Here is a 25,692-nt window from a genome sequence, read left to right as displayed (position 1 = left end):
GAACTGGAGTTGTTATTAATAGAGGTGTTCATCTGTATGCTGTCCCTCATAACCCTCTCCATACACCAAGAGCTAATACTGCTTACATTCATCCATTTATTGAGACCTAATTTTATTTCACTTAGAATCCTTTTCCTAGTAAAGCTTTTGTTACCAGCAAAAGTATCTAGATTATTTATTAGAACCCCTTCTACTACCCTTCTAGTTCTAATATTATTACTTTTAAAGATTATTTCACTTCTTAAAATCAATATTGTGATCAGCCTTTTTTCCAACTACGGTTTGCAACCCGTTCTCGCACTTTCTTATAGTCAATATTGACTTATTAAATACGTGCATATGTGACATACTAATTTATTGGGAATATTTTAGTTTACCTTGAAAAGCTTCATAGAAAACACCGACCTTACCTAACCTTCTTAGTATGTTAAGATAAGCATCTTATTGCTTCGTAATTACAATCATTACTTAACCTATACCTATAATATGTTTAGTAATACTTGTAATTACGAAGCAATAAGATGCTTATCTTAACATACTAAGAAGGTTAGGTAAGGTCGGTGTTTTCTATGAAGCTTTTCAAGGTAAACTAAAATATTCACAATAAATTAGAATGTCACATACGCATTTATTTAATAAGTCAATAATGACTTAAAGAAAGTGCGAGAACGGGTTGCGGTTTGCTACAGCACTTACCAGCCATGACTCTACATACAATACTTTATGTTCTTCAATTCTGAGCTCAAGTTTTTTCCTGTTTCCCCCACATAGACTGCATTACAACCTCTACACGGTAATATATAAACACCTTCCAGATTATATCTCCTCTGTTCTTGCAAACCCTTTCCCTAATTGTATTTGGGTAACTGAAAATTGTTTTGTATCAATACATTACAGGTCAGTTTACGTAAGAGGGTTATATGGAAATTTCAAAACTTTTTTCTTATCAGGATTCCAAGGGCGTCTTTCAGTTTTAGTGTAAAGGATGCCTTTAGTTTTACTGTGTGCTTTTTCAATAAACCAAGTGGGGTAACCTAAGTCCAAAAATACATGAACTAAAAAATTAAATATATGAACGCTTGACCATAATTCCATAGAAGACATTACCGCAGGTGCATCGGCAGTCGGGAATAGAGGTGACATGGTCAAGTCAAGGACTGGACCCCAGGCTAGCAACCTCATTAGATGTTGAGATGTAAGTCTCGTCCTAACCACACACTCAGACCTTGATAAAGTGTGCAGGAGAGTGCAAAAGCCTTGATGTAATTTCTTTACATAAATTTCACAAATACACAAGTGTGGGTTTTTATCCTAAATTCAGAAGTAAATACCAGATGGGTAAAAAGTTTACATGATCCATGAAAAAACTTCCCAGCTGTAAAAATATAAAAATAAAACCTTATTTCTATATTATTACTATATATTTCTAATATATCTTAGGCAACTGAGCTTTGTTTTATCTTGAGGGCTCCGGATGAGGCAGAGTAAGAGGCGTTAGGGTGTAGAGTCGCACCTCTCCACACACCACTATTGCACTGACTAGAGGTACGCCATCATGGAACCTTGTGGTAACTTCCAAGATTTGTCCAGGTGTTGGCATAGACATATCCCTAAATGAAAAATTAATTGACTTAAGGATTGGATAATTGTTTAATGTATTAATAAAAAGTACACAATAAATGACAAGTAGAAACAAAATAAATTCAGCAAGATGGCTATGCAGTTTTGCAGTTATACAGCAGGAAGAGTGTCACCAATTAAGTCATGAGCATATAAAAAAAAGGCAGCAAATTGGAATTAGGAAAAACAGTCCATTATACAATATAATGGAAATGCCTACTTATGGTGGGCCACTCAGTAGCTTCCCAATGCTACAACCTGGAAGTATCCAAATCTCAGCAAACGCCATAAATCTAAATCCCCCACAAGCAAGACCAGGAGCCAGGACCCAACTCAGAGGAGTGAGGGAAAGGGGGTCAAAGAAGTTGAAAGAGTGGAGATTCGAGATCACAACAGAACTGAGAAAAACATTACAAAAAAGCAAACCAGTACTCCAAAACAAGGAACTGCTTGGAAAGATTTGTAAACCTGCCAATAACGATGTAAACAATTGAGACGATTACCACCTTGCCACCAGATGGCTGCCCAGGAAACTGAGTGGGCTGGGGCCCTGGATTTACAAGTCGTCCAGACCCAAACCCACTTAAACTCGCAGATAAAGGAAGGCATGAGCAGGGATGGGAAGCTACCGGAGTGGCCCACCAGAGAGAGGTGTTTCATTACATTAAACATTGAAGTTCTGGGAGGACCAATCCAAGTTACTCCCTGATACTATCTCAATAGACCCTCAACAGAGGAGGCTGTCAAATCTGAAAGGAAATACATATAACATAGAAAGACAACCAGTTTTTTACCCAAAAGGTAAGGGGACAAGAAAGCATGTAAAGCAGAGGCACTCTGCCAGATCACAACACAAATGCAGTGTGGTAGAGGCACATTTCAACAGATAGCAAGTGCTAGTAATTATTCTGCCAAAAGTCCATAACACGAGTATTCGCTGTAGATGTATTGATTAAGAAAGCTGACAATATGGCAAACTTTCGTACATCACGAGATTGAGTATAAACGTGAAGCTGGCTAAGCCTTATGTTTAGTATAGGCCTTTTCCTCTCTTGTGTGGGCAAAAACAAGAAGAAAATGGCAGCTTAGGATCCTTTACCAAAAACGCCCAAAATGTCAAGAACCTCACATGATGCAAAAGCAGTGGGACAATCCCCTAAAGCCCTGGGAGTGAATAAGAGGAATAATCAGGGCATCAACAAGGCAAGCCCAAAAACCTGGAAAGGTAAACTTGCAGGCATAGAGGAAAGCTGTATATGCTAGGTGCCTACAGGATGTACACCTGGAGTTGGTTCTGGTAGTTTTTACACTCCCCAAGGCTGGCCAGGTGACTTGCGATAATTTGGTCTAATAGGTTGTTTGGAGCGACCCGCAGGCCCACATATCCATTACAACCTGGCTCGTCAAGCACATTCTGCATGAACCCATCTAGTTGTTTTCTAACATGACCACTTTTGTTCCAGCAATATTTCTAATATTTGTTGAGAGGATATTAAAGAGCTGTGGCCTCTGATGTTCATACAGTGTTCTCTGATTATGCTTATGGCACTTTGACTCTTCATTGGGCCTATTCTGCACTTTCTACCATAGCTTTAGCTCCATTACATTGTTATTTTGCTATACATACTGTATTAGGAACCTGGCCTTCCAGTATTTTCCAACTAAAGGAATGGAAAGTAGGTTTTGCAACCTCCATTAAAACTTCCAGAGGAATGGGGTACACAAGAACCCTACCATCACCAGAGGCAATAAGGAAGCAAACAGGCACAACTGTGGATTGGAAAGCAAGCTTTGCAGCCTCAGATTCAAGACAACCTGCTGGAAAGTAGCCTGCAGTCAATAGAAACCCGAATCAAGGGCGGAAACCAAAAAGCCAATCTAATAAAGAGCCAGATGAACCGGCCACCTAATATCTAAAGCAGAAGTTGCAAAGAAAACCAGAAGAAACTGGACTGCCCTGAGGAAGGGAGTAGTAGGAGCAGATATGGTTGTGTATAGTTTAGATGCAGCATAAGTCGAATGGCACTCTGGTTTTGTTTATATTTTTATTTGTTGCCAAATGATGGTAACATGACAAAAGGACATCAAATCTGAAAAGCTCATTTGTTAGGCTATAGAATGAAGTTTTGAAGAAGTTTTTAGTCACATTGGCAAAGCCAATTTATCACAGCAAATGACATTAGTAATTTGTGTCAAATGATTTGACTGAAGCCAAAAGATTAAAAGAAAATTAACAAACCTTCCAGTAGACAGGAAAATGTTTTATGAAAATTGGGGGTTTGTCAAGAGAGATGAAAACAGATAAAGCATGAGATGAAAATAGATACAAAAAAGACTATACTGTATTTAATAGTGCTGTGCCTAGTTACAGGCATTCTTAAAAAAGCCAGAGAGAAACGTGATTATACATAGTATCCCATTTTGGCATTTTTTCTAGATAATGGTCAATAAACAATCTCTTACATTTATACAATTTATTCATCAAACACAAAATGAATCAATCTAGCACATACCTCATGACTGCAATTCTCTTGCTCGGGATGCCTGGGTTGGACTTTTTGTAAGGTACAGTATGAAGATAAACATCATAGTGAACTGTCAAATGTTTTTCCAGTGGTAGTATTTCTGTGCCCGAGTTCTTGTCATCACTCTCTTCTACAACTCTGCATGCAGACAACAGTGATTCTGTACAGAATATGAAAGATGTAATCAAAGTACAGAACAACAGAATTCATGTCTGGGACATTTATGAACCAGGGAGATATTTCTGATAAAAGAAATCTATTACAAATAATTTACTTGAAAATTAATAATCAGAATTGACATTTTCAACATTTCTTCCCCCTCACTGACCAAACTGAAATTATTAATTTTTTTCCAACACTAGGAATGTTTTTTTTTTCCTTTTTATATCGTAATGAAATGCTAGTTTTATGCGTACCAGGAAAACAACCTAAAAAATAAACGTTTAGGTTAAGGGTTAACAGCACTCCACCCCCCTGCTTAATACAGCTACATAGATGTAAAGTGCTTCCCACAAGTTATTTAAAACAGTTCTACATTTACACCCCCTGTAAAAAAAAAAAAAATCCATCTAGCCTTATTCCATACAACATACTGTGCAATGTTCACACTTAATCTTAAGCTTCCTCACACACACCCATGTCTGCCCAGCTTGTTGAGCCGCTTTCTCTCAAACCTTTAAATTCACTCCAATATATATGTTCGGGTGGAGATATATTGGAGCTGCCTTGTATAGGCCAACAGGTTTTCTGTTGGCGTCTCGACATGTCTTTTACTTATTTCTGTGGCGATCACCGAGTCCCAGGCTCCTCAAAGCCTCTTTGAGGGGAAAAGATTGTCGTTTTAGCCCCAATAGACACCCATGTGTCAGAGTCCTTGAGTGTTCCCCCAAGGCTTGATTACTTCAGGTTTATAGCACTGAGAGCTATTAAGGGGCCCTCCCATATGGTTAGATAGAGATATTATCAGCTGGAAAATACTATATACTGTAGATCTTACCACAGCCACTCCAAAATCAGGATCTGCACTCTAAATTATATGAATTTTGGAGGTGTGATCCAATAGCCAAATTGGTATCTCATAGAAAAAACATTACAGTGTTCTGCAAGAAGTGCCAGATCAATCAGGCTGTATTGAATAGTTAGGCCTGCGAGCTGCTCCAAGCAACAGATTGTTGGACCAAGTTCTCACAAGTCAAACTGGATCTCCAGGTAGGATCCAGATATATGTTATATGGAAATTTGGATTTTGGAGAGACCACTTTATGCGATATCTCTCGTCTCCATTTCAGAGAGTATATTATTAGTGCTATGAGCTTATCACATAAATTTATATTTTACAGGGTATGTATGTAGTAAATCTCTACATCTTTCACTTTGGATATCTGACCTGCCTTGAAAGTGAAGGCGAGTACAGAGCAATATTCAAAGCAAGGAAATGTAAGTCATTTGGAAAGTAGGATCACTGGAGTGGCATCTCTTGTTCAAAGCAATGATCTCTAAATCAACTGAAAACAGCACCAAAACATAATGGCACATCACATTATCGTCATAATTAATATGAGATTTTATCATTCAGTGATTCACACAATACAAGATTATGTACCAGTGGGTTTCAAACATTTTATTATTGTACTGGCATGTTGGCAATAATAGTATTGAAAGGAAGGTTGGTATAATATAGATCAATATACAAGTTCATACTGGTGGAAGTCCAGTAAAAATAGGCGACTTAAGTACCTGGCTGACCACTGACTACCTGAATATTAGTTACCTACATATTTTGGTTAATATCACACCAAGCACTGCATTGCATCCAAACACAAGTGTGTGGTGTCACTGATGAGACAAACTTTTTTTTCAATTCCCACCATATGGTTTTATGTAATCAACTGAGCTAGCACAACAAAAATCCACATATGGGGCTTGCAACTTTAATCTACTTAACGTTTAATGCTGAAAACTTTAGAAATGGTGGAAAATTGTGGGAGTAGAAACAAAAATCAATGTGTCTTACGGGTAGAGGTGGCCATAGCAGGTTTGACGAGTGGAGTGGTGCGTCCATTCCACAGGATGCAACCTGGACCATTAGCCAATAGCTTCTCCACAGACATTTCACTCACAATCTTCTTGTATTCTTTCCAGGAGTGAACCTTGGTACTCAACTGTAAATAATAAAAATATGTATTACAGCTAGAAATGTGCCCACAAAACAGACATGTTTGTTTGTGTAGGTGTGTTTTCCTAAGATTTTGCTCTAGATATTGCCTAGCAATTTGTAGCCTACTTGGTGCTTATAACTTTCTTCAAGTTCTAGGTCTTGGTAAAAATTGTGCGCGCGCGCACGCACACTATTTCCCATTGTACCTTCTATTATATTTATAATACTATATTTATTGTATATTATTTGGATGTAAAAATAGTATATGCATACAAAAATGCATTCTATCATTTTTCTGGAAGGAAAATGCAAAACAATTGATAAATTGAGTCATATGCCAATTAGTCTACTATACAATATGTTTTTATTTTATTTTATTTATATTTTCAAGACTTCTTACATTCTTGTACAGCCACTAGCACCCATAGCATTTCGGGCAAGTCTTTAATCCTTAAACCCGCTAAATCATTTAACAATCAGGTACCCCTTTTACTGTTGGGTAAACAGAGGCTACAGTTAAGGATTGGCGTTCAGTAAATCCTCCCTGGCCAGGATATGAACCCAGGACAAAGCGCTCGTGAAACTTACGTTGCTCGAACTTAAGTTTTGATACTAAAATAAATACAATATTAAAACAAAAAGTCAACTTACCCTAACCATGTAGCTGGGGTAGAAACCAGTTCCCTTTTTCTTCCACCTTCGTCGTCTTGTTTTCCATTCTGGTATTTGGCTATAATCTATAGCACGTTTCTCCGGTTCATCGTAACCTTCATCATTGGTGCCAGCCTGACAGTGAGGATCGTAGAATTGTGACTGCGCATTACGATGGAATTCATTATCCTGATGATCGTAAGGAGGTGGGTTGGTCCTCTTATAGTGCTGTTGCCATGGTGGTTCTCTTCCTCCATAGTTGCTAACACCTTGGCTGTTATTGTCATAATCTTTACACATCATACCTCTATCATCGTTGTTGCTCCATTGCCTACCTCTGTTGTCACTGTTGTTCCATTGCCAACCTCTATCATCATTAGTGTTCCATTGCCTACCTCTATCATTATTGTTCCACTGCCTAGCTCTATCATCATTATTATTCCATTGCCTATCTCCTTCATAATACCTATCATTGCTTCTCACCTCATCATTATAGTTTGAGGTATTCCTTCTCTTCCACTGTTGCCTGAAATCATCACCATCATGTCGCCACCTGTTTGAGTATGAATCATCATTGCGTTGCTGCCAGGTTTCATTACTATCTGCATTTTTCCATCTATTTCTTTTTCCTTTCAGATGATTATTAAATTGTTGCTGGCCTTGTCGGGTCTGTGACGTATCATCATACAAACAGTAATAATTAAGAGCTTCTAAAGAAATTTCATAAATCTCTTTGTGCGGAATACAGTTTGGGGGAAGGAATTCTCGTGGCTCAACGTAAACAGTCTTAACTCTTTCTCCTATCATAGTTGGAAACATATCCAGTAAATCTCTGCGTTTAATTTCGTATGGGCTGGGTTTCTCTTTGTGTACATGCTTTTCCTTATTCTCAGAACTCTTGTTCTTTTTGTGTGAAGATGATTTTTCTTTTTCAGTTAAATTAGTGGCTAAATTTTTCTCTAACTTGCAGGAATTTTCTGCAGTCTTCCCAAGGGTTGCATAAAATTCTTTCATTTCATCATCTAGGAATTCATTTGTGGTGCAATCAATATTGACATTTTTCTCAGTATCAGCTGATTTTTCACTAGTTTTCAGCTTTAGTTTGGATCCCTTTTTTTTTACCTGATGCTGATCCAATCTGATTTGTTTTTCATAGTCTGAAATATACAACAAATGCATAAATAAAACTGTTTTGATATTAACATCAACTGCCTTTACCCTAGGCTCAATAAATCATTTCTCACTAAAGAGCAGGATGGGAGGTATCAAATTATACACTGTATATGACCTATAATTAATTTAGTAAAGCTACAACTTCTGGAAGTATTTATATCATTACACAACTCCATCCACCTCTCATTGAGACCACCCATTTTAACTTTATATTCTCTTTCTTTATCATGCAAATGCAGAATTCTATGGTCAACATCATCCTGTCAATATCCTTTTCACTTTACATATCCTATCTGCTTTAATGTTCTATCCATTACATTTCTATAATTCTAGTTTTATTCCTTAGCTCCTTAGCAAGAATCATTACCACAATCAAGCTGAATATTTATAAAACAGTTAACCATTTATCATTATTACATAGTTGGAAATGTCAGCACTGTGGAGAAATGCCCAACAGACCATTGGAACATTATCTAACACAGTGCAGAGTTACAAATCCAATAAGATTTCAACTATGAAATCAATTTCTTTGAATTCTCTGTACCTCCAATTCTGTTGTATCTCCACTATGGTAGACAACAGTTTACCATAGACGAAAAACACACCATGATAAACAATCGACAAATACTACACTCCTTGTTGACATGGCTCATTGCAGTGTAGGACATGTCACATGTGCTAACTGAAAGCAAAGTGGCTCAGGAAGCAGAGGAGGAGCCTGAACCCGCTCACAGCAGGTATCTCTGATGGAACAGGGAATACAAGTCCACTACCAAGGAAGGGAACCCTGACCCCCACACTCAGCAAAATATAAAGATAGGCGCACACACAATACGGGTAATGTAAAATACAATCATGAAGTCAAACAATATCAAAACACTGACCCTTGGTGGAATTAATATCCCCCAGAGCTAGCCAACACTATTTAGCTTAAGTGTACAGCAGAGGATGGACTCTATCAGAGGTACCAAGCCCCCAAGACTGTGACCAGGCAAGTGAATTAGGGGGCGGTCTAATTGGGATCCCTGATAATGATTGTTTGCTTTTCTACCTGAAGGGACCTTTTTTTTCAAGCAGTAGCTTGTTTTTGTTGTGTTTATGCTTTTTAGTGGGTTTCTTGGTTCTGACTTGATCTCTGATCCCCAAATTCCCCTTGCCTCATAGAGATCTAGATTCAGGTCTTGACTCCTAGTACACAAGGGTGGTGCATCTTGCTAAGACCTGGTTAGACCTAAGCTTAGCTTGCAGAGCTACTAAGGGTGCCCTCCCAGAAAAAAATCATATTAGTTAAATCCTTACACGTCAGAATAAATTTATGATGATAATTTTCAATCTTCTACCAAGAAATGCAAGAAATATTGCGAGAGCAAACTTGGGTCTTCAATAAGGACTATGTCAAGTTCGTGCAAATAGTACGATATGAGCTAAACTGTGGGCTAGGAGTGTGGGCTAGTCCACAACAAAGGATTATGGGCTAGAAGCAGCAAGAGCCTGGGTGCCAAGGCAGTCAATAGGGCTACATGACCACATGCCATATGGAAAAACTAAAACCATCTACACTGGTCATAAGTACCTAAACCACAATTAAGTTAACAAACTGAACAGAAATGCAGTTATGTAACAACCAGTTACATAAGTTACCTTCAATACAAGAATACATACGTGTAAACACGAGATGTGTCTGATGACGAACCACTTTGCAACCACAGCGTGAAAGGTGTGCATATACATAGTATTGATCTAAGTGATGGGAATCTTCAAACATCAACATCTGGGCTTGTTGAACACTCAGTGCCACACCTCCATATTGGACCTCCAGCTCAGCCTTTGCAATAAACAAAGAAAACAATTAAAAGGAACAATTCTATACTGTACATTTAATCTTTGGACAAAAACCAGTGTTGAATATAATGAAATACCTCTTTCTGGAGAAGCCCCAGTTTCTTCCTGGTGGCTCATTGCCTGAACCAAGTCTCTTTGGTCCAGTCCTCTGTAGAGGAGTGGTTTGGCTTCTGGTTTCTCGGGGGTTTGCATCTTCACACAATTCACGTGGGGGTGTGTCCAATGTTCCCGCAGACAGGTTCTCTCATTATAGATCCATGTCCTTCCACTGGTTCTACAGGACTTTTTGGTCTCTCTGAGGTGGTGGATCTCTTTGCATCAATGTGGAACCAGCGCCTTCCCTCCTTCATGACTCTGTTCCCTGATCGCGAGGCTCTCGCTGTGGATGCCTTTCAACTAGACTGCTCAAGGTGGAGGTGCATTTACCTTTTCCTCTACTGTTGCTGCAGGTGTTGTCCAGTTTGGAGTTATACTCAGGGAGAGTGATCCTTCTAGCTCCTTGCTGGCCAACCCATTTTTTTTTTCTTTTTGCATAAAAAGTTTGTTTACATTTTCAAGATGGTGGTCGGGTCAGCTCTAGTTCAGAAGCTGTTTAACACTGTCTTTTTTTATTAATGATTATCTTGTTCATTATTTGGATGGGAAAACAAAAGTTTATAATCCCTTCAATGACTATAGGTATAATGTTAACACTTATTCCTCTTTCCTCAAAAATGTACCCTTTATTAAATTATTATCCTCTTGTTACTATTATTTCTGATACATTAGCTACAATATACAGTACAGTATATATATTATATATGTTCAGTTCATTCTATTACTTCTGTTGCCTAACAGGAGTCAAATTAATTATACATCATACATATTCCTAATATGAGATATTATAAAACAAAATAATAATAATAATAATAATAATAATAATAATCATAATCATAATTTGTGTCAGGGGACAGGAAGCCAGAGTGTATTCATACACGTTTGGCTTTTATCGAGGTCCCCCCCGCCAAGGCCAAATTACTGACCCCATCCAGGATTCAACCCCACGACAAGTTGACTAACGCCCGAGTACCTACTCACTGCTAGGTGAACAGAGGCATTAGGTGAAAGGAAATGTGCCCAATCATTTCTGTCCTGCCTGGGATTCGAACCCAGAATTCTCAATTGTGCATCAAGAACGACCCTGACAAAACTTTAGTGTAAAATTAAGTAAAGATCATGAGAAAAAGCATTCTACAGAATATTTAGAATAAACACACCACTCGTTCCAATCATGGTTGAGAACATAAAGCTTTGGAATAATCACTTACTGTATCCATTAGGTACAATGCTTCTTCAGGGTAGAGGCACTTGCCAATGTCAGTCTCTGCTCCCATATATTGCCAAAATTTGCCTGTTTCATGTACAACTCGTACCATTCTGGACTCTGCTAACCATTCCCCACTGGCCAGCTGGTCTCTGTTACACGAGTTTCTTTTAATTGTAAGCTTCCCAAATTATATTTATAAAATAGTTTTTAATGATACTGTAATTATAATGTTTTTAAAACTTGAAACCAATAAACTACTACAGTTAACCATAACATTTTTACACATTTGTTAATATTTTGCAGTAACAAATGCATACAGTATATGTACTGTACCATACACTAAAAACTGAGTGTTGAATATATCGTATTACCAAAGTAAACATTATCTTGCTAATTTATGATTATCTCAGATAATGAAATACTCATTCACAAGTGAAAAAGATTAAAATCATCTTAATGAAGTTGAATCAAGTCCTTACTTTCTGGTAAACTTTGGCTCGCCTAGCAACGTGTGATGATCAGAGAGTCGAGAAACAATCTGATTATTTTCAAAATCTGACCCACTGGCTTCTGTCAGCTTCTCTCCCACCAGGGATAAGGTCTGATCACGACTGCGTGCATCAAGTAAAGCCTGGCCACTGAAAAATAAAATATAGTACTGTACTGTGTGTATATTAGTCTATTAGACAGTACAATATTCTGAAAATTATCAAGACCATTTTTCCTTAATTATTAATTTGGGACACTCAAAATAACAGCTGGTTAGATCAAGTTATTACAAGTCATGCCTGGCCCCAGGCTGAACTTAGGGAGTAGAAGAACTCCCAGAACTCACTCCAGGTACAATTCAAATATTTAAGAGAAACCACTAGGATTAAAATTAAGTGATAAATGTTATAAAATGTCCTTTCACTGGAGGACCCTCAGTAACTTTCAATTGCTTATATCCTGTTGTAATTAAGCTTTAAAAAGTGAAGCAGACCTCTGAGACAGACACCCACTAGGAGCCAAGACTAGAATCTTGCTCTCTCTATGCGGCAACAGTAACTCAGTATCAGAGATCTACATAAAACAAGAAAACTCCACCATAAAGATTAGGCAAAACAAAACGACAATTCCAAATGGCCATGGGCACCTTCCCCAAGACAAACAACCCAAATCCAAGCACAGAACCACACACCTCATTTGTGTACATATCACCAATAACCAAGATTATCCAACCTTCTGTGTCGAGACACCTCACTGCCCTGCCTACTGGAAGTCTTCTTAAATTCTCTTTCCAGAGTACAAAGAAAGGGTTCCACTCAAGTTCTCTTCTTTTAACACAGAGGAGTGGTTTGTCATTTCTACCACCTTCTTTGATGATTAGTTTGTTATCCTTTGCTGTGGTCTTGGCTTCCTGTTTATCCTCCACCCTCCAGCTTTCTTGCTGGATATCCTTCTACTTTACACTCTTGCACTCTATTAGGCAGTTTATTAGAAATTTCATCTGCTTCATCAACCTATTAATCTCTGAAGTAATATTAGTACAGTATATGCTTAGTTCATACAGGTCTTGAATATAGTGAAATCATGACGTGAACCATCGTGCTTATACTTAAAATAACCTACTAGCTATAGACACCGAGACACACCTGTCTTTGACAAGAGGCCTCCGAGACCCAGCCTGCTGATGACAACACAAATACACTCAGTATTGGGGGATGTTATTATACAATACAATACAATACAATACAATACAATACAATACAATTTTATTTAGGTAAGGTACATACATACAATAAATATTTACAAGGATTGTTTAACTTATAAGTATAGCTAGTACATACAATGCCTAAAGCCACTATTACGCAAAGCGTTTCGGGCATGATAAACTTAAATGACAAGCTTAATACTAATTGAGCATAATGAGTAGAATGAAAACAAGAAATGAAAACATAGATGAAAAAGCAGCACAAATACAATTATGTCGACAAACAGCGCTCTTTAAAGAAAAAAACAGACATTGGTTGACAATAGAAGGGTAAGGTAGGTTACAGGGAATATATTAGGTATAGCTTCGCTTTTAACTTAAACTGGTTGAGAGAGGTACAGTCTTTAACATGGTTGGGAAGGTCATTCCATATTCTGGGCCCCTTGATTTGTAGAGCATTTCTAGTTTGATTAAGTCGTACTCTAGGAATATCAAAACTGTATTTATTTCTGGTGTGATGCTCATGGGTTCTGATACAACCTTCTATGAAGCTTTTGAGATCAGGGTTGGCATTATAGTTTAGCGTTTTATATATGTATAATACACATGAGAGAATGTGCAGTGACTTAATGTCTAACATATTCAGAGATTTAAGTAGGGGTACCGAGTGATGTCTGGGGCCAGAATTGGATATTGTCCTAATAGCAGCTTTGTGTTGAGTAATTAGAGGACGTAAGTGATTTTGGGTAGTAGAGCCCCAAGCACAAATACCATAGTTGAGATATGGATAGATAAGGGAGTAATAGAGAGTCACCAGGGCAGGGCGTGGTACATAATATCTGATCTTAGAAAGAATGCCCACAGTTTTTGAAACTTTTTTTGATATGTTTAGAATGTGTCCCTGGAAATTAAGCTTGTGGTCAATGAGAATGCCAAGGAATTTGCCATCTAATTTGTTACAAATTTGGGTATTGTTTATTTTGAGATTTATTTGATTAGAGGATTTATTGCCAAACAGAATATAAAAGGTTTTGTCAATGTTAAGGGTGAGTTTGTTGGCAGTTAGCCACAGATGGACTTTATTTAGCTCAGTATTTACTGTGGCATTTAGAGCAAGGGGATCAGGACTGGAGTAAATGAAGGTTGTGTCGTCAGCAAATAGAATTGGTTTGAGGTGTTGGGAGGCATTTGGAAGGTCATTAATGTAGATGAGAAAGAGGAGAGGGCCAAGTATGCTGCCCTGGGGAACACCAATGTTGATGGGTAGGGTGGGAGAAATTGTATTATTCACAGAAACATATTGGAGCCTGTCAGTAAGGTAGGATTTGAGGTATTGTAGGGAGTGTCCTCTGACTCCATAATGATGTAATTTAAGAAGAAGGTTTTGGTGGTTGACAGTGTCAAAAGCTTTACGCAGGTCCACAAACAACCCAACAGAGAACTCATTTTTATCAAGAGCTGTATGAATCGAGTTAAGCATACTAATAAGTGCATCGTTAGTGCTTTTTTTGGGTCTGAAGCCATATTGGCAAGGGCTAAGTATATTGAGTTTGGCTAGATATGAGTAAAGCTGCTTATAGATTAGTTTTTCAAAAATTTTTGACAAGTTTGGCAGGATAGATATAGGTCTGTAGTTGTTAACATCTGTGAAATTACCACATTTGTGGACAGGCGTTACTCTCGCTTTTTTTAGAATATCTGGGAAGGTTTGGAGTTCAAGTGACTTGTTGAAGAGCAAAGCAATAGCAGGGGCTAAAGATCTGGAGGCTTTTTTGTAAATTAAAGTTGGTATCTCCTCAAGGGCACCAGACTTGGTTTTAAGGGAAAGGATTATCTCATTGACGTCAGTGGAATTAATAGGCTTTAGGTACAGAGACTGTGGATAGTTACCTGAAAGATAGTCATTAATGTCTGTACTGGAAGATGGAATATCATTTGCAAGAGATGAACCAATGGAAGAGAAGAACCTATTGAACTCAGTAGCAGAATCAGAGGCTGAAAGCTGACCATCGTTATTAGACAGGAGAGTCGGTTTGTTATTTAAAAGACTTCTTTGATCCCAATATTTGAGAAATTGTTCTCCAAGTTTGTTTAATGTTGCTCTTTATTTGGGTAAATTTATCTTCGTAGTATTTAGTTTTGGCTCGTCTAATTATCTTAGACAGCAATAATGAGTAATTCTTTGAGAATTCTTTGGGGACAATTCCTAACCTATACTTCTTCTCAAGGTCATGTTTTTTATTAATAGATTTAAGTATTCCCTTTGTAAGCCAGGGATTGTTAAGCCTTTTGGTTGTGACTTGTTTTGTAAGCATAGGACAGTGGGTATTACAAAGGCTAAGTCGCTAAAGTTAGATGTAAGTCACAGCCTATCAAAGATGGTTCACCAACGAATTGAAAAAAACTGCTAAGTTAGCATAGCCTAGCCTAACTATATACAATGTTATAATTATAACATGATAATTGTTGAAACATCTGTGTACGATTTGACAGTACGGTACCTCCCCCCTATCGCAAGGAAACCCCTATATCCCTACCTTGTGAAGCGAGAGGACTCCATTGCACGATAATACTCGGCTTCAGTCTTCTTTATAATGCGTGTAGCTTGCGCAGTTTCCTTTTTGCTTTGTGATGCCGCAAGTTTGTCCTACACGAGCTTATAGTTATAGTTATTGGCATGAAGAGCAGCGACGGGACTCAGCGATCCTCCAGGACCGACACGAGCTGCATCTCCTGGTAGTGGTCGCTTATCCCGCGGTCACACAGCTTGGGGCGCTTAGGGAGCCCGCTAACCCTTGGTTGCTGTATCATCAAGATCAATTCTTCACTTTAAAAACGAAGTCCATAATATAAGAACATAAGAATCAAGTAAACTGTAGACGGCTAATTGGCCCATTCATAGCAGCTCCTAATTATATTAAAATTAAAATTAAAATCCAAATGTTTCACCCAAATTCATCCAATTCAGTTTCACCCAATTATTCACCCCAATTCATTCATATGAGTTTGAATTATTATATATGAGTGAATTATATATGTCTAACCTACGCTTGAAACAATCAAGAGAGCCTACGTTTATTATTTTCCCCGGTAATTGATACCACAAATCCACAACCCTGTTTACAAACCAGTATTTATCCAGGTCTTTCTTAAATCTAAACTTATCCAATTTATATCCGTTGTTTCGTGTTCTATTATATACAATAATCTTATTATGTGTGTATAAAAATTTTTAATTACAAAACGGTAACTGGTAAAGAGAAGAGAAACATTGTAAGGGAATAATCACCATGCCAGATAAAACTATTTGCAGTCCCGTAACGCAGTTTTTATTATTATTATTATTAAGAAGCTTATGTACTCACCTAGTTGTGCTGGTGGGGGTTGAGCTTTGGCTCTTTGGTCCCACCTCTAGACTGTCAATCAAGTGTACAGATTCTGGAGCCTATTGGGCTCTATCATATCTACATTTGAAACTGTGTATGGAGTCTGCCTCCACCACATCACTGCCTAATGCATTCCATCTGTTAACTACTCTGACAATGAAAAACTAATTCTAATGTCTCTGTAACTCATTTGGGTACCAAGTTTACACCTGTGTCGCCTTGATCGTGTTCCACCCTATACTAAATAGTTTATCTTTGTCTGCCTTGTCAATTTCCGAGAATTTTGTAGGTGGTTATCATTCTTCCCTTACTCTTCTGTCTTCCAGGGACATGAAGTTTAGCTCCTGTAGCCTTTCCTCGTAGCTCATACCTCTCAGTTCAGGGACTAGTTTGGTGGCATACCTCTGAATCTTCTCTAACTTTGTCTTGTGTTTAAATAGATATAGATTTCCAGGCTGGAGCTGCATACTCCAGGATTGGTCTGACATAATTGGTATACAAGATTCTGAGCAATTCCTTACACAAGTTTCTAAAGGCAGTTCTTATGATGGCCAATCCAACATATGGCGCTGGGCTTCTGGAGACAGATTCGGTGTGATATCAACCCTCTTTCTTTCTATTTGATATACAAGAGATGAAACAGAAAGCCATAAACTAGATCTGTGTGTCGCTCCTGAAGACGTCAATAAGGAGACGGACTTTTAACAAATACCTTCATGTGATTGGCTGTTGCTGGGAATGGCAACACTCTTTCTATAAATTATATGCAAACTAAGAAATAAGTCTTTTTACAAACCAATCTCTTTATTTCAAACACAACCTCTTCGTTACATACAAGACAGAAATTTCCATCTAACTGAATAATCGAGTTCAATAAGAGAACGGAGCATTGTATCATCGATATTATTTGCGTGAGGCAACCCCCACTGATGTCGTCACAAGTTAGGTAGCCAGCCCATGTTTCTGTAACACCCGTTACATCCTGCAGTATTTAATTATCACTATATTAATGCTTATAAATACTTAACCCATCAATTTTTAGCTCGATTAAAGTTGAAACAAAATATCATAAGCAAGGATGGTGTGCTGAATAAAGATGATTTATTACGTGGCTGGAGCCTTTAGCTGATCCCTTCCTGTGATTGGCTGTTGTGTGAATGTCAACAAAGAGTTTCTACCAATGATATGCCATTTATTATGCACTCCATACCATCTGTGGGCGGAGCTTGGAACCTCCTACCCGAGCACAACAACCCGCCTTATGGGTTGCTGTTTGGCTATTTATAGTGCGTTGGAAAAAAACTAGATGGCGTTAGTTGTATTTTGTAGGGTAATTTGTTATAGGTGTAATTTGATGTCAACAGATGGCGTAAGCTGTATCTTATGGCCACTGTTGACCAGCCAGTTGATAGTGTTCTCGTCTGCCGACAGATGGCATTAGCTGTATTATTATTACTTCCGAAATCCCTTTAAACACTGATCTACAAATCCCGTAGCTTATGATAAGGTTTTATTTAGTATTAAGTATATACTTAGTATATACTAAGTGACTCATCGCCTGTATATACTTAGTATATACTTAGTATATAATATACTATATATATTAAGTATATACTTAGTATATACTTAAGTATATACTTAGTATTAAGTATATATACTTAATTAGTATTAAGCTTTAGTCATTTAAGTTTTTCATGCCCGAAACGCTCTGCGTAATAGTGGCTTTAGGCATTGTATGTACTAGCTCTATTTATAAATCCATCATTCTTTGTAAAATCTCTTGTATGTATGTACCTTACCTAAATAAACATTTATTTATTTATTTATTTATTTATGATAAGTATTAGATAACTGGAGTTCCGCAATTACTTTTATTTATCAACTGTTCAAGATATCATCATATAACGTCTGGTTAGGACGTACTGCTCTCGATTGATGAAGATTAAGCCACCCAAGATGTTGTTGTTGTTGTTTAAGATTCGCTACTTGGAACAAAACGTTCCGAGTAGCACGGACTATGGTGAGCCCGTAGTACCACCCAAGAGGTGGCACGGGCATGAATAGCCAGTAAATACTGCTCTCGTAATATTAATCAGGAGGGGGGTTATCTTGAGATGTCTTGTTATCTTGAGATGATTTTGGGGCTTTTAGTGTCCCCGCGGCCCGGTCCTCGACCAGGCCTCTACCCCCAGGAAGCAGCCTGTGACAGCTGACTAACACCCAGGTACCTATTTTATTGCTAGGTAACAGGGGCATAGGGTGAAAGAAACTCTGCCCATTGTTTCTCGCCGGCGCCCGGGATTGAACCCGGGACCACAGGATCACAAGTCCAGTGTGCTGTTCGCTCGGCCGACCGGCGACCGGGGGGGGGGGGTGAGGGAACTATCAAGTGAAAGCGCCAAGCCATAACGACTATATAGCACTCGGAAGGGATCAGGATACGGCACCATTTGGTCACCATTTGGTCCGGGAGACATCTCCCGTCACGCAGGGTGCAGTCGCACCTCCATAGATCTCCAGTATCATCTATTGATACTGGTGATGGCTCAAAAGGGCCACCACTTACGGGCTATTCATGCCCGTGCCACCTTTTGGGTGGCTTCATCTTCATATTCTTCATTGAATAATAACTCACGGAGGAGACATCGCCCGTCACGCAGGGGTGCAGTTGCACCTCCACAGATCTCCAGTATCAGCTCTTGATACTGGTAATGGCTCAAAAGGGCCACCACTTACGGGCTATTCATGCCCGTGCCCTCTCTTGGGTGGCTTAATCTTTATCAATCAATCAATCAATCAGGATACGGATCGTGACTGGACCGCGGTTGTGTGTGGTCGCGGTGTTGGCGCTCTTGGCGTCCGCTGCTTGGTGGGAGGTGGAGTATTGCCCCACAATCTTCGTTTTGCACGTGGCTGCTACAGCTGGATATTGTGAATTTGTTCTCGATTGTTGACAGTGCCTTTTAGTGTCGAGGAAATGGCTGAGTCGGTATCCTTAAGTGATAGTGAGGAGGGCAGACAAGATAATAACAGGCCGTTTGAAGTAGTAATGAGCAGAAATAAACGGCGAAATATTCACAGACAGCGAGGCAGTGATCGAGGGTGAGGATGAAATAACAAAGAGACCAAAAAATGAGACCCTACTCAGCAGGACTCAAGAGAAGCAATTTAACAGAAGGAAGAGGCTGTTGTTCCCTACAACATGCCAACTGAACTTCCACCAAAAGCTGGAGTGGACGGTTCGTCTGGCTAAGGAGTATATGGAATATGAACCACTCTTCAAGGAGGGTCTTCACCGGCCCTACATAACAGTTGGGACAGAAAAAGCCGTGGAACGCCTAACGACGGTTGGCTTTGAGAACATTGTGATGGTTACTCCGGAAGAAGGTATGGTGCACACAAAGATCATAGTTTTTAAGTATCCAACTTATTTGGATCCTGATTGTCTTCTTCTCAACAATGATAGAGTTGTCTGGGCGAAGAGGAACAGTGTTCGTGGTGACAAACAAAGCCAGGTTGTTGCCTTGGTAAAGGGTGAGGCGCCGGAAAGAATTTTTGTGCAAGGACTAGGCTATAGGAAAGTTGCAAAATACACTGAGGAGCCCATATTATGCATGAAGTGTTCACGTTGGGGACATATGGCATGGAAATGCCTGTTTGACCCCAGGTGTCGGTATTGTGGTAAAAAACACGACTCGCGAGAGTGTACAGTCAAGATTGAAAGAAGTGAAAAAATCGTCCCATTTTGTTGCAACTGTCGAGGCAGCCACAATGCCGGTTCCTATCTATGCCCCATGAAGCCTCATAAGAGAGAGACTAGGACGGGTCCTACAAGAAGGATAGATGTATCCTCGAAGAAAGGAAAGATTGTGCAGCAGGGGCATGGAGGAAACAGCTGGAAGTCAACGACAGCCCCTATGAACAATGTGTGTGAGAAAGGAACGGAGATCCTTTTTTGTAGGTGGTTATCATTCTTCCCTTACTCTTCTGTCTTCCAGGGACATGAAGTTTAGCTCCTGTAGCCTTTCCTCGTAGCTCATACCTCTCAGTTCAGGGACTAGTTTGGTGGCATACCTCTGAATCTTCTCTAACTTTGTCTTGTGTTTAAATAGATATAGATTTCCAGGCTGGAGCTGCATACTCCAGGATTGGTCTGACATAATTGGTATACAAGATTCTGAGCAATTCCTTACACAAGTTTCTAAAGGCAGTTCTTATGATGGCCAATCCAACATATGGCGCTGGGCTTCTGGAGACAGATTCGGTGTGATATCAACCCTCTTTCTTTCTATTTGATATACAAGAGATGAAACAGAAAGCCATAAACTAGATCTGTGTGTCGCTCCTGAAGACGTCAATAAGGAGACGGACTTTTAACAAATACCTTCATGTGATTGGCTGTTGCTGGGAATGGCAACACTCTTTCTATAAATTATATGCAAACTAAGAAATAAGTCTTTTTACAAACCAATCTCTTTATTTCAAACACAACCTCTTCGTTACATACAAGACAGAAATTTCCATCTAACTGAATAATCGAGTTCAATAAGAGAACGGAGCATTGTATCATCGATATTATTTGCGTGAGGCAACCCCCACTGATGTCGTCACAAGTTAGGTAGCCAGCCCATGTTTCTGTAACACCCGTTACATCCTGCAGTATTTAATTATCACTATATTAATGCTTATAAATACTTAACCCATCAATTTTTAGCTCGATTAAAGTTGAAACAAAATATCATAAGCAAGGATGGTGTGCTGAATAAAGATGATTTATTACGTGGCTGGAGCCTTTAGCTGATCCCTTCCTGTGATTGGCTGTTGTGTGAATGTCAACAAAGAGTTTCTACCAATGATATGCCATTTATTATGCACTCCATACCATCTGTGGGCGGAGCTTGGAACCTCCTACCCGAGCACAACAACCCGCCTTATGGGTTGCTGTTTGGCTATTTATAGTGCGTTGGAAAAAAACTAGATGGCGTTAGTTGTATTTTGTAGGGTAATTTGTTATAGGTGTAATTTGATGTCAACAGATGGCGTAAGCTGTATCTTATGGCCACTGTTGACCAGCCAGTTGATAGTGTTCTCGTCTGCCGACAGATGGCATTAGCTGTATTATTATTACTTCCGAAATCCCTTTAAACACTGATCTACAAATCCCGTAGCTTATGATAAGGTTTTATTTAGTATTAAGTATATACTTAGTATATACTAAGTGACTCATCGCCTGTATATACTTAGTATATACTTAGTATATAATATACTATATATATTAAGTATATACTTAGTATATACTTAAGTATATACTTAGTATTAAGTATATATACTTAATTAGTATTAAGCTTTAGTCATTTAAGTTTTTCATGCCCGAAACGCTCTGCGTAATAGTGGCTTTAGGCATTGTATGTACTAGCTCTATTTATAAATCCATCATTCTTTGTAAAATCTCTTGTATGTATGTACCTTACCTAAATAAACATTTATTTATTTATTTATTTATTTATGATAAGTATTAGATAACTGGAGTTCCGCAATTACTTTTATTTATCAACTGTTCAAGATATCATCATATAACGTCTGGTTAGGACGTACTGCTCTCGATTGATGAAGATTAAGCCACCCAAGATGTTGTTGTTGTTGTTTAAGATTCGCTACTTGGAACAAAACGTTCCGAGTAGCACGGACTATGGTGAGCCCGTAGTACCACCCAAGAGGTGGCACGGGCATGAATAGCCAGTAAATACTGCTCTCGTAATATTAATCAGGAGGGGGGTTATCTTGAGATGTCTTGTTATCTTGAGATGATTTTGGGGCTTTTAGTGTCCCCGCGGCCCGGTCCTCGACCAGGCCTCTACCCCCAGGAAGCAGCCTGTGACAGCTGACTAACACCCAGGTACCTATTTTATTGCTAGGTAACAGGGGCATAGGGTGAAAGAAACTCTGCCCATTGTTTCTCGCCGGCGCCCGGGATTGAACCCGGGACCACAGGATCACAAGTCCAGTGTGCTGTTCGCTCGGCCGACCGGCGACCGGGGGGGGGGGGTGAGGGAACTATCAAGTGAAAGCGCCAAGCCATAACGACTATATAGCACTCGGAAGGGATCAGGATACGGCACCATTTGGTCACCATTTGGTCCGGGAGACATCTCCCGTCACGCAGGGTGCAGTCGCACCTCCATAGATCTCCAGTATCATCTATTGATACTGGTGATGGCTCAAAAGGGCCACCACTTACGGGCTATTCATGCCCGTGCCACCTTTTGGGTGGCTTCATCTTCATATTCTTCATTGAATAATAACTCACGGAGGAGACATCGCCCGTCACGCAGGGGTGCAGTTGCACCTCCACAGATCTCCAGTATCAGCTCTTGATACTGGTAATGGCTCAAAAGGGCCACCACTTACGGGCTATTCATGCCCGTGCCCTCTCTTGGGTGGCTTAATCTTTATCAATCAATCAATCAATCAGGATACGGATCGTGACTGGACCGCGGTTGTGTGTGGTCGCGGTGTTGGCGCTCTTGGCGTCCGCTGCTTGGTGGGAGGTGGAGTATTGCCCCACAATCTTCGTTTTGCACGTGGCTGCTACAGCTGGATATTGTGAATTTGTTCTCGATTGTTGACAGTGCCTTTTAGTGTCGAGGAAATGGCTGAGTCGGTATCCTTAAGTGATAGTGAGGAGGGCAGACAAGATAATAACAGGCCGTTTGAAGTAGTAATGAGCAGAAATAAACGGCGAAATATTCACAGACAGCGAGGCAGTGATCGAGGGTGAGGATGAAATAACAAAGAGACCAAAAAATGAGACCCTACTCAGCAGGACTCAAGAGAAGCAATTTAACAGAAGGAAGAGGCTGTTGTTCCCTACAACATGCCAACTGAACTTCCACCAAAAGCTGGAGTGGACGGTTCGTCTGGCTAAGGAGTATATGGAATATGAACCACTCTTCAAGGAGGGTCTTCACCGGCCCTACATAACAGTTGGGACAGAAAAAGCCGTGGAACGCCTAACGACGGTTGGCTTTGAGAACATTGTGATGGTTACTCCGGAAGAAGGTATGGTGCACACAAAGATCATAGTTTTTAAGTATCCAACTTATTTGGATCCTGATTGTCTTCTTCTCAACAATGATAGAGTTGTCTGGGCGAAGAGGAACAGTGTTCGTGGTGACAAACAAAGCCAGGTTGTTGCCTTGGTAAAGGGTGAGGCGCCGGAAAGAATTTTTGTGCAAGGACTAGGCTATAGGAAAGTTGCAAAATACACTGAGGAGCCCATATTATGCATGAAGTGTTCACGTTGGGGACATATGGCATGGAAATGCCTGTTTGACCCCAGGTGTCGGTATTGTGGTAAAAAACACGACTCGCGAGAGTGTACAGTCAAGATTGAAAGAAGTGAAAAAATCGTCCCATTTTGTTGCAACTGTCGAGGCAGCCACAATGCCGGTTCCTATCTATGCCCCATGAAGCCTCATAAGAGAGAGACTAGGACGGGTCCTACAAGAAGGATAGATGTATCCTCGAAGAAAGGAAAGATTGTGCAGCAGGGGCATGGAGGAAACAGCTGGAAGTCAACGACAGCCCCTATGAACAATGTGTGTGAGAAAGGAACGGAGATCCTTTTTTGTAGGTGGTTATCATTCTTCCCTTACTCTTCTGTCTTCCAGGGACATGAAGTTTAGCTCCTGTAGCCTTTCCTCGTAGCTCATACCTCTCAGTTCAGGGACTAGTTTGGTGGCATACCTCTGAATCTTCTCTAACTTTGTCTTGTGTTTAAATAGATATAGATTTCCAGGCTGGAGCTGCATACTCCAGGATTGGTCTGACATAATTGGTATACAAGATTCTGAGCAATTCCTTACACAAGTTTCTAAAGGCAGTTCTTATGATGGCCAATCCAACATATGGCGCTGGGCTTCTGGAGACAGATTCGGTGTGATATCAACCCTCTTTCTTTCTATTTGATATACAAGAGATGAAACAGAAAGCCATAAACTAGATCTGTGTGTCGCTCCTGAAGACGTCAATAAGGAGACGGACTTTTAACAAATACCTTCATGTGATTGGCTGTTGCTGGGAATGGCAACACTCTTTCTATAAATTATATGCAAACTAAGAAATAAGTCTTTTTACAAACCAATCTCTTTATTTCAAACACAACCTCTTCGTTACATACAAGACAGAAATTTCCATCTAACTGAATAATCGAGTTCAATAAGAGAACGGAGCATTGTATCATCGATATTATTTGCGTGAGGCAACCCCCACTGATGTCGTCACAAGTTAGGTAGCCAGCCCATGTTTCTGTAACACCCGTTACATCCTGCAGTATTTAATTATCACTATATTAATGCTTATAAATACTTAACCCATCAATTTTTAGCTCGATTAAAGTTGAAACAAAATATCATAAGCAAGGATGGTGTGCTGAATAAAGATGATTTATTACGTGGCTGGAGCCTTTAGCTGATCCCTTCCTGTGATTGGCTGTTGTGTGAATGTCAACAAAGAGTTTCTACCAATGATATGCCATTTATTATGCACTCCATACCATCTGTGGGCGGAGCTTGGAACCTCCTACCCGAGCACAACAACCCGCCTTATGGGTTGCTGTTTGGCTATTTATAGTGCGTTGGAAAAAAACTAGATGGCGTTAGTTGTATTTTGTAGGGTAATTTGTTATAGGTGTAATTTGATGTCAACAGATGGCGTAAGCTGTATCTTATGGCCACTGTTGACCAGCCAGTTGATAGTGTTCTCGTCTGCCGACAGATGGCATTAACTGTATTATTATTACTTCCGAAATCCCTTTAAACACTGATCTACAAATCCCGTAGCTTATGATAAGGTTTTATTTAGTATTAAGTATATACTTAGTATATACTAAGTGACTCATCGCCTGTATATACTTAGTATATACTTAGTATATAATATACTATATATATTAAGTATATACTTAGTATATACTTAAGTATATACTTAGTATTAAGTATATATACTTAATTAGTATTAAGCTTTAGTCATTTAAGTTTTTCATGCCCGAAACGCTCTGCGTAATAGTGGCTTTAGGCATTGTATGTACTAGCTCTATTTATAAATCCATCATTCTTTGTAAAATCTCTTGTATGTATGTACCTTACCTAAATAAACATTTATTTATTTATTTATTTATTTATGATAAGTATTAGATAACTGGAGTTCCGCAATTACTTTTATTTATCAACTGTTCAAGATATCATCATATAACGTCTGGTTAGGACGTACTGCTCTCGATTGATGAAGATTAAGCCACCCAAGATGTTGTTGTTGTTGTTTAAGATTCGCTACTTGGAACA

The 25,692-nt window shown here is 39.3% G+C and overlaps 1 protein-coding gene across 1 annotated transcript; it reads right to left on the bottom strand.

Annotated features, from left to right (window-relative positions):
• Nucleotides 1-1,256: 1,256 nt before the first annotated feature.
• Nucleotides 1,257-15,702, bottom strand: Tsen54 (tRNA splicing endonuclease subunit 54). The gene is made up of 8 exons (XM_045764930.2): nt 15,506-15,702; nt 11,755-11,913; nt 11,277-11,424; nt 9,790-9,952; nt 6,955-8,111; nt 6,160-6,307; nt 4,134-4,305; nt 1,257-1,610 (listed from the first exon to the last, which is right to left on the bottom strand). Exons 1-8 carry the CDS (start codon nt 15,526-15,528, stop codon nt 1,457-1,459), a joined length of 2,124 nt encoding a protein of 707 aa, XP_045620886.1. The 5' UTR covers nt 15,529-15,702; the 3' UTR covers nt 1,257-1,456.
• Nucleotides 15,703-25,692: the final 9,990 nt, after the last annotated feature.

This window comes from Procambarus clarkii, chromosome 69, assembly GCF_040958095.1.
Source record: "Procambarus clarkii isolate CNS0578487 chromosome 69, FALCON_Pclarkii_2.0, whole genome shotgun sequence".
NCBI lineage: Eukaryota > Metazoa > Arthropoda > Malacostraca > Decapoda > Cambaridae > Procambarus > Procambarus clarkii.
Note: the sequence above shows the minus strand (reverse complement) of the source record. Positions and strands in the feature narration are given on the sequence as shown.

Coding starts and splice junctions, on each gene's coding strand:
- Tsen54 (XM_045764930.2), bottom strand. CDS start 15,528: ATGGAGTCCTCTCGCTTCACAAG. Junction 9,953..11,276: donor CATTGTACCTAATGGATACA/GTAAGTGATTAT, acceptor TTTATTGCAAAG/GCTGAGCTGGAGGTCCAATA. Junction 8,112..9,789: donor GACACATCTCGTGTTTACAC/GTATGTATTCTT, acceptor TGTATATTTCAG/ACTATGAAAAACAAATCAGA.